This window comes from Pholcus phalangioides, unplaced genomic scaffold (genome assembly GCF_987345545.1).
Source record: "Pholcus phalangioides strain wild (caught in Gottingen) unplaced genomic scaffold, Ppha-v1.0 ptg000015l_1, whole genome shotgun sequence".
Classification (NCBI taxonomy): domain Eukaryota; kingdom Metazoa; phylum Arthropoda; class Arachnida; order Araneae; family Pholcidae; genus Pholcus; species Pholcus phalangioides.
Window position 1 is genome coordinate 95206756 of NW_028301608.1, and position 10449 is coordinate 95217204.

The following is a 10449-nucleotide window of genomic DNA, read 5'->3' on the forward strand; positions in this document are numbered from 1 at the left end:
TTGTCTCTCGATGAGTCCATTCGCCTGAGGATGATATGCGTTCGTCTTGTGATGTTGGAATCCGAGGTATCTGCTTAAGGTTTGGAAAAGATGACTCTCAAACTGTCTTCCTTGGTCTGTGGTAATCTTCTGTGGTATGCCAAATCTGGCAAACCAGGTCGCAATTAGGGCTTTGGCGACTGTTTCGGCAGTTTGGTCTGGCATAGGTGCGGCTTCGATCCATCTGGAATATCTGTCTATTATCGTTAGGAGGTACCGTGAGCCTTGGCATAATGGCAATGGGCCAACTATGTCGAGATTGATGTGTTGAAATCTATTGTTTGGTACTTTGAATTCGGCCAGAGCGGAACGAGTGTGTCGGTGAACTTTAGAACGTTGGCATGCAATGCATGCTCTAGTCCACGCCTGACAATCTTTTTTGATGTTGCGCCAGATGAAGCGTTGAGAAACCAACTTGGTAGTAGCTTTGATACCTGAATGGGAAAGCGTATGGAGTGATTCAAAAGCTTGTCTTCTGTGTGATTCTGGAATATAAGGACGGATGTGTCCCGTAGAAATGTCACAAAACAAGTGCTTCGTTATATTACTGTCCGGCAAACGCAGTTTGACGATTTTCAATGATGAGCTTTGTTGGAGTTCACGTAATTCATCGTCACATTGAGAGTCGGCAATCGCATTGTAGTCGATTGGTGATGGAGAAGCAATAGTTGCGATGCGTGACAAAGTGTCAGCAACTACATTGTTTGGTCCGGGAATATACCTGATATCAGTAGTAAATTCTGCGATATAATTTAATTGCCGTAGTTGTCGAGGCGAAGCTTTGTTCGGGTCTTGTTTGAAGGCATACATCAATGGACGATGGTCACTATAAATGGTAAAATGACGTCCTTCTAGCTGGCATTTGAAATGTTTAACTGCGCTATAAATAGCTAGAAGTTCTCTGTCATACGCACTGTATTTTACTTGAGACTGGGAGAGTGTGCGAGAGAAAAAACTGAGGGGTGGGATCACACCGTCATGCTCTTGCTGTAACACTGCACCGATGGCATTGTCCGATGCATCTGCTACGAGAGAAATGTGCGCGTTTGGCTTTGGATGAACGAGCAAAGTGGCGTTGCATAGCGCTTCCTTGACATCGGTGAAGGCTTGTGAAGCTTGTTGAGTCCAATTGAGTGGTTTCCGGCTGTTATTCGCATGACCTGCTAACATAGCGGTGAGTGGTCGCTGCAGGTCCGCACACTTAGGTATGAATCGGTGGTAAAAATTCAACATGCCCAGAAATCGGCGCAAGGAAGTGGCGGAAGTGGGTTGCATAAAGTTCTTGATGACATCTACTTTGGCGGATAACGGTTTGAGTCCATTCTTGCTAATTTCATATCCCAAGAATTTGATGGTCGGGACGCCAAATATGCATTTTGGCACATTTATGCACAGTCCGTATTCGTCAAGTCGACTGAATACTTCACGTAAGTGTTGGAGATGAGTTTGCTCGTCTGGAGAAGCTACCAGGATATCGTCTAAATAACAGAATACGAATTCCAATCCTTGTAGGATCGTATTCATGAATCTCTGGAAGGTCTGCGCTGCATTGCGTAATCCAAAGGTCATATATGGAAATTCGAAGAGTCCAAACGGTGTAGTAATTGCTGTTTTTGGAATATCCGGCTCGTGCACTGGAATTTGTTGATACGCTCTAATTAGGTCGATTGAGGAATATATTGTCGTTCCGTGGAGAATGTGCGAGCAATCTGTGAGGAAAGGAATCGGGTAACGATCAGGAACTGTGATTTTGTTTAGCGCTCTATAGTCTCCACACGGTCTCCAGTCGCCAGATTTCTTTGGCACTAGATGGAGTGGACTAGACCAACTGCTCTTCGAAGGCTGACAAAGTCCTTGTTGCATCATGAACTCGAACTCTTTTCGCGCAACTTTCAACTTTTCCGTGGAAAGCCGTCGAGGTCGGGCAAAAACTGGTGGACCTGTAGTCTCAATGAAGTGCTTGATATTGTGCTCTTTAATTTTCTTATTTTGGATGTGTGGACGGAGAATATCAGGAAACTCTTTGACTATATCCCGATATGGCGATGATAATAGATCGATACCGTTCAAGCAAAAAGATGGAGCTGCGATATTTCTTGCAATGGAACAAGTGGTGGATAGCAGGGTCGTTCCATCGATGAGGCGATGATGTTTGCTATCGACTAACAGATTGAAATGCGATAGAAAATCTACACCAATAATTGGTTGGGTTACGTCGGCTATGATGAACGGCCAAGCAAATGTCCTTCGGAGGTTCAAATTCAATGTTAGAAGTTTGGTACCGTAAGTTGAGATAGAGGAACCATTGGCGGCTGTAAGAATCAACTTCTCGGGTTTCTTGTGGGTATTGACGACAGTTCGCGGGACGACTGACACATCAGCACCCGTGTCGATCAAAAAAGTCCAGTTGGTGGAAGGATCGGCCAGTATGACTCTGTCGACGAATTGGCAGCCGTGGCCTTGGCCGGTGGACGACTGCCTTATTAGTTTCCCGGTGAGGTTTTGAAGGAGCAGGGCTGTTGACATTTCTTAGCCTGAGCTCCGAAACTGGTGTGATAGAAGCAGAAGCCATTTTCAGCTTGTTTGTATTGGGCTCGGCTGTGGGATCGCGAGCGAGAATACCGTTCGCGATGACGATGGTCGAATCGAGGTCTAGGCTGTCGCTGTGAAGTTTGAATAGCGGCCTTCAGCTCACTCAACTCTTTGGTCAGAGCTGCGACTTGTTGCTCCAGTGATTGGCTGATTGCGTTCTCAGGTCGACCGGATGCTGAACAGATATTTGGAATGGCCAACTCAGCGATTTTATCTGCCATCGAAGTGAGTTGTGGAAGCCCTTCGCTCGAAGCAGCTAAAATAGCTTGGACGTTAGCGGGGAGTCGCGCTAACCACAACGATTTCAGCAAGTCATCACTAAAGTTACGTCCGGCAAGCTCACGCATTCGGGCAAGCAGATGCGATGGTTTTTGATCTCCTAGTTCTAAACCTTGCAGTAGGGTACGGATTTTCGATGATTCGCTCTCCGCGTAAACCTGAATCAATCGTGTCTTCAGCGCGTCGTATTTATTCTGCTGGGGAGGTTCTAGAACTAAATCTTGGACTGTCGATAAAATATCGGCATCGATACCAGCGATAGTATGGTTGAACTTCGTAGCATCGGCAGTTATCGCTGCGATCGAGAATTGTGCTTCTAGTTGGATAAACCACAAGTTTGGATTGTTTCTCCAAAATGGAGGCGGCTTTATAGCGACGCGATCGACATTCGGCGGATTGTCCATTTGGAACGGAGGAAACGATTACTCGCTTACCTTGAGAAGCTTGCTGTTCGAAATCATGGCACTGTTCGAAATCACGGCGCTGTTCAAATCACGTCCGGCGTCGCCAGTTTAGGCACCCAGTTTAGGGACCGATGCAGGGCACCGGTGTGTAGGCGCCTATCTGTAGGACCGGTTGTTGAGCTCCATTATTAAATATAATAACAATCAGAAGGTTTTATATAATACATGTTTAATTTGGCACGGACACATAAAAATGAAAGACATCACATGACAATGGTTGCTTGCCGACTGCGAAGAAAAACATTCGATTTTTTATCGCAACTTGCGTTGCTAGGTAACAAAATATTCTCATCAGAAAATTGCGAAGTGCGACGTCATAATTTTTCCGCAGTCGGTGAAAGTTCAAGTAGAGGTCGCTACAAACGTTTAGACCTCTGATGCGCCATTCATATTGCAAGGGGGTTGTATAGTTATTGAAATAAGAAAAAAACTTTATACGGACACCCTGTCCTAAAACCCCAAGAAAGTTTTTGATCTCTCTCTTCAGATGCCATGCTTTTAATTGCAATATTCGCAGACTATGTTTGAATTCAAAAATCGTTGGAAATTAAGGAAAGAACCTCGTAAACTTACTCACAAGCTCGTTCATTCTACGCTTAACATGATATTATTTCATCATTTTCACACATTTTTTTGGAAGTCAAATATCTAATCGAACATCGCAGTTAAAACCATGGATTTTCTGTGCTCAGGGAGACGGCGCCACAACTTTCTAATGGGTTTATTTTAGGGTGAGGTGAGTAAATAATAAGTTCGTTTTTTTAATTACTACACAACCTCTTGCAATATGAATGACGCATCTGAGATTAACAATTTATTTGGATACTCTTTCCAGTTGGAAATATGTTTCTAGGATCAACGGTTCGAGTGTTATTTCAGGATAATGGAACTTTCTAGTTTTGTTATTTCCTGATTATGAGGCCCCGGCTTATTCACGAGTATATACAGTATAATAACTAAATAAATAAATAAATGGAACATGTGAAATTAAGTATACAGTCTTCCGTAACAATAGGTAAATATTAATTTAAAAAATACATCGCTTCAACAAAGCATATTTTTCCCAATTCAAATTTACGTGGGCTAAAATTAGAAATATCTTTCAGTATTAGAAGAAGCATCTATATATACAGTATACTGAAAAAAGTTGTTTCTCAAAAGAATAAGGCGAAGTTGTATGAAGAAAAGGAATATAGAAAATTTCTTTCTGTACTTTTTCATATGAAATGAAGTATAAACATTAGGAGCAGGGTATATGCGCACACATATAATAAATATTGGCGAGATTTGTGTCTTTTTATATGCAAAGACATTTTAAAGGACTTGGGCGCATACTCAAAAGTTCTTGTTGCATACCCAATAAATGATATGTTTCTTAAAAAAAGTGATTTTATATATATCCCTGCTTATATTAACTTGATAATTGTAATGGGATAGAATACATACATTTTTTTTAAAATTCACAAAATAAGTAGCCGATGTAACAGAACAATTCCCTACATTGATTTTATATATACAAATTTTGTTAGCTTAATGACAATTCATGATAGCTTAATGCGGTATTTTAATTTTTTTTTTCTTCTGTAGAATATTTGTGTGTGTGTGTGTTATTGAGTTATAATAAAAAAATTGTATTTGACAAAATACAGCACATTACGTTTAATAGAACGCATACCACAATTACATTCCCACAAAAGAAGCCGAAAAATTTCAATTACACGTTGAAAGTAAGAAATAAATCTGAATAAGTCAGACTGTCGTTAAGAAAATTTCCCCAAATTAAGATAACACGTTCAATCAATCACTTTTTAATTGCAGTGTAGTAAATTTTATCTGCCTTTTATTCTTAATTGTAATGGTAACAGAAATGCACTTGCGTTCCGATAGTCGAATTTAAACACGTAAACGTTATATTTTCCATTGTGGGAACGATTCGAAAATTATAATCAAAGTTGGTTTAATCTGATGTATTGGTCAGTTGGAATGAATCAGCTGACGTGCTTCACGAACAATCTCGCTGATAAATTTGTGGGGGTTTACTCAGTCCAGAGTTCCACAGGAGCTTTATAATTAAGCTCTTTTTAAGCTTTAAAGCTCTTTCGTAAAACTAGTACGCTCAACAATATAATCGAACGTTAAGATTTGAGATTAGAGAATGAAAAATGTGAATAGGACACTGTGTGAGTGTGTTTGATTGTAATTTTCTGATCTCTTGATCATCTCCAATCATTTTCATCCTAAAATCGGTTCTAAATGATTGCAGTGCATTGAATGGGACCTTAAAATCAAATAAAGTGATCCATGAATAATCTACTTTGATTTTTCTATGAATGCATGAGTATTTGTTGGAAGAAGTTATTTGAAACTTTAGCAAGACATCTTTCTTGAGACAACAGTTAATAATAAGTTCAGATAAGCCAAAAACACTTATTCAGACACGTTTACCCGGATTAACTGTTTTTATTATATAACGCGCGTTATTATGTTTTCTCTATAATTTTCTAAAATTTCTTTACGTCTTTAAATGTGTTTTTCTTCTTTAGAGGCTCAATTTTTAGAAAAAAAAAATTATTATGCTCGCAAACAGATTATTATATTAATAAAACAAATATTATTTTTAAATGAAGTTTCTTACATTAAAAACTAGGGTTGTGTTTCTATAACTATAGAAAATGATGGTACACTTACGGATTTCATCATCATGGTTTAGCTGTGAATATCTTTGCTTTCACAGGACAGAAACTTAAAAGTAAGAGTTTAAAAGTTTAAAAATAAAAATAAGCTTAAAAATAACAACTTTTTTAACATATGTTAAAAAAAGAATAAGAAGAATTAAATGCACTTTTTTATATTTGACTTTCGTAATTTCAGAAATTCATTTAGCAGCATGATCTTGATTTCATGGGAAAATTTAAATCTCAATGTCAGAAGTTTAATCAAATCTTAAAGGGGGAAATTTATTCTAATTCTAAACTCAATCAATTCTGATTTGAATAATCTATGTGAAAACACTGCACTCAGATTTTAGCCAGTCAACTCATATGAAGTGATGTTCACATCCTTTCGTAACTGAATTCCGTTGGCGTGAACGTCACGCGCCGTGTATAAAGTTGTATATCTTCATGTAATATCCAAGATAGCTAACAGAGGGCACGTGCACGTCACGTCATACGAGTTTATTGGGTTGATGTTAGAAATTATTTCAAATATTAATGTTAGAAAATTATTCGTCTTAACGTAAAAAAATTAATTCAAATCTCAATCTTAGTTATTAATCAAAATCTCAATCTTAGTTATTAATCAAAATCTCAATCTTAGTTATTAATCAAAATCTCAATCTTAGTTATTAATCAAAATCTCAATCTTAGTTATTAATCAAAATCTCAATCTTAGTTATTAATCAAAATCTCAATCTTAGTTATTAATCAAAATCTCAATCTTAGTTATTAATCAAAATCTCAATCTTAGTTATTAATCAAAATTTTAATCTAAAGTCATTCGAATCTTTTAATCTCGGAATTCAATTACTCTTATTTCCAAAATTAAATTACTCTTATTTCCAAAATTAAATTAGTCTCCACCTTTGAATTTATTCTCCATTTCAGAATTTTATCTTAATTTCCGAATTTAATGGTTCAGATCTCAAAATTTAATTCAAGCCTCAATCTCAGGATACAAATAAAAATATGATAACGTCATAACAGGCAAACTTCCAAGAGTTTAATTAGTGTCCTAATCACAGAATTTAATTAGTCTTCATTTCATAACTTATTTTTCATCTCAGAATTCAGAGTACTATAGAAAGTCGCAGAACACGTGTTCGGCGACAATATTCTGTGACTTTTATCCATGAAAAAAGTCGCAGAAAACGTCCACACTCATGTACAAAATCGTTCAACACGTGTTCTGCGACTTGTTGCATGACTTTGTATATGAGTGTATACCCTTAATCTCAAAAATATGCCCCATATATTCATTGTACATAAGCCTTGCATGGTGATCTGTCATGGTAAATAAATAATATCAATAGGTAAGGGTGGCAGTTCCCATGGAGTCAAGAAGCGATCTACATGACCATGTTTTATTTATAAAGTATGACATCAAAAATATAGCGTTGACATAGAGCTATACAGCGTTGAAATATTCCACACTGTGACTACGTTATTCTAATTATGCAATCAAAACCATTGTTCTAAGTGTAAGAAAACGTTGAAATACCCATTATATATTCGCACAGTTTATACAAATTTTTCCATATGAAACAAATTATGAAAATGTATGGAATATTTCTTTCCTGAACAAGATCTAAATGATTTGATTATGAAAAAATATAATTATAAACGCTGTCAATTTTAATGTGTTTCGAGTTTCTAAAAAAAAAAAAATGTGATTACACTGACGATGCAATTTGCTTAAACATTTTTTCCGGCTGGTAAGCATTAACTATTTTAATCCACTTAAAGATCATTAATTAGTTGCTATTCCGCTTAAAAGACTCTGGAGTAGAATTAATTTTGTTGTTGTTGTAAATTTAATGAGGACTCATTTTGTTTAATTTATAACGAAATCAATTATAATGAGTGCGAGAACATGACTTTCAGAATAAACAAAGTCGGTTATAACTGAAATAAAAAGAAGGAACCTAAAAAAGTGCGTAAATCTGATTGTATTCATCGGACATTTCTGAATTGCCCAGACATCATTGAAGTTTGTCTCGTTCATAATGACACCGTTTTCTTATTTATAATTATAATTATTATTTTTTTGTTTTTTTCCAAAGATTCGGACTCATCGAGATTTTTTTCACTGGTTTTTTTAATCATACGAGGTCTGAAGAGAAATTAAGCAATTAGTTCTGGTTGAATATCACAGAATTAAAAAGAAATGAGAATTACTGTAACCATTAGACAGAATGTACAGGGCGTTCCCTACATTAGTAAATACAGCCGAAGCTTGGTATAACGGCCCCCGAGTAATAGCGACCCATCCATCAAAACCACCCCTAGGATAAGTCCCAAATGCTTCCATATAACGACTGCTGTACGTTTCCCTTTCGATATAACGACCACCCAACATAACGTCCGTTTTGACTGCACGAGGAGGGTTGTTATAACGAGTGTGGACTGTAGTTTACAAATTCATTAAAGTTGAAGGAATCGGTGTGTTTGAATTCGATCTGCGAAAAAGTTTGTCACGACTGGAGAATTTTTTTAACACAGAAAAAAGTTCATACTTTTGTCGATAGAGGGTGCTTCACACGAAAGCAAATGACTGTTACATATGCAGATCAGGACCGAATAAAACTCAGAGAGAACGATTAATAGCTCTTTTCTGAATTTTCCTGTTATTAGCGCTTATATGAGGTTTTCATTGTGATGTTGACATTTTCGGATAAAGCAATATTCGTCAAGTTGCTTTACTTCAGACACAAATCACCGGCTGAAGCTTTACGAATGTTTCAGACACAAGAGAGATGGAAGAAAGTTTCGGGTCCAATAGCTCTCACCGTCTTCTATCGACAAAAATTTGAACAATTTTTTTGTCGGTGAAAAAAAAAATCTCTTCGTGAAAATAAACTTTTTTTTGCAAACCGCATTCAGATATACCAATTCCTTCAAATTTTATAAATTTCCAAACTATTTGCGAATTTATGGAACATCCCTGAAATATCACATTATCAAATGTTTTTCCACCGGATCACGATAGAAATTGAAAATTATGTTGGCCTCACTGTGAGTGACAGCGTAAAATTCCCAGTGGCTAACGCCCTTACTTTTTAAGCAAAAAATTTCATCTTAAAATTTCGCATACGTAAATGTAATTCATCAATGATGGAATTTTAATGAACAGAAGGGGCTGTGGCCGCTGTGGTGGTCGAGTGGTTATAGTGACGGACTCGCGATGCAACGATCCGGGTTCGAACCCCACAGTGGTGGTCGGCTGAAGTTGGTTTTCTGTGGTTCCCACCTTCAAGGCGCAAATGCGAGCCGATCTCCCCGTTAAAAAGTCTCGCCACAGAGAGCAACAGTCCTACAACGATAAATCATTCAATCATAACACTTCACTCATAGTTAGAAAAACTGGTGGCAGATGCATTATATATGGAAAAAAAAACAAAAAATTATACAGGGTGTTCGTAAAGTGTTTAGAAAAAATTGGGTGGGTAATAAACATTACTTGTTATGCAACATATGGTCATAATCCACTTAGAGTGCCAGGTAATCGATACTTAAGCAACACGTCCACAACTTAGACGAAGTTCAAGAGATTCTAAACCTCCACTTAGGTCCATAAGCTTTCACTTCTGACGTCATTTCTGCTCCGCGAGAGAAGTAGCGCTTCCCAAAACATAATATGTTGCGTATGCCAATGTGTCTAGAAGTTTGTTTCATTTTAAGAACAAACGAATTTCAGAAACAATTTGAGGAACTGTAAAATAATAATAAAAATAATAAGCAATAAAATATAGTAAACTCATAGACATAAGATTAATTATTTTAGTAACCGTAAGATATCGTTATATCTTTGAGTAAATGGAACAAATAATTTGGAGACCAACAAAAATCAATAAATGGGGAAAATGAATTCGTAAATAGTTTAAAAACTCAAAAATTGTGGGCATGGTTATATTTGAATGCAGTTTTTTTTTTTAAAGAAAGGGGTTCTTTTGCTTTGGCATTGGAAAAAAAATCAGTTTGCATTTCTGTCGGTAGAGAGCGCTGCACAGAGGAAAGGCACTGAAAAAAACAAAATCAGAGTTAGAGGTCATTAAAATATTACGTCAGCATCGACGGAGAGGGGTTTCCGATTTGTTGACTTTTGATGACGAGGGGGGAGAGTGGGGTTTGGATGATGCATACTTCATCAACCACCCTTTATAAAAAACATGAAATATTCTTAATGGCATCTTGAACTGTGGTTTGTGGGCACCTGAACTCTCTGTCTAACATTCTCCCTATTTATGACATGAATGTCGCTCTCCACTTGTTAATACAAAATATACGGAAGACTGGATGTTGTGAAGATATTTATTATTTTAGATGGTAATTTTTTAAAGAAGGAAAAAACTCATCTC

The 10449-nt window shown here is 37.0% G+C and overlaps 1 protein-coding gene across 1 annotated transcript; it reads right to left on the reverse strand.

Annotated features, from left to right (window-relative positions):
• Positions 1 to 2522: 2522 nt before the first annotated feature.
• Positions 2523 to 3314, reverse strand: LOC149077104 (uncharacterized). Its single transcript, XM_089242344.1, has one exon. It carries the CDS (start codon positions 3312 to 3314, stop codon positions 2523 to 2525), a length of 792 nt encoding a protein of 263 aa, XP_089098470.1.
• Between the last annotated feature and the right edge of the window lie 7135 nt (positions 3315 to 10449).

Bases quoted from the DNA above. Each gene is read 5' to 3' on its own strand.
- LOC149077104 (XM_089242344.1), bottom strand. From the start codon at position 3,314: ATGGACAATCCGCCGAATGTCGATCGCGTCGCTATAAAGCCGCCTCCA.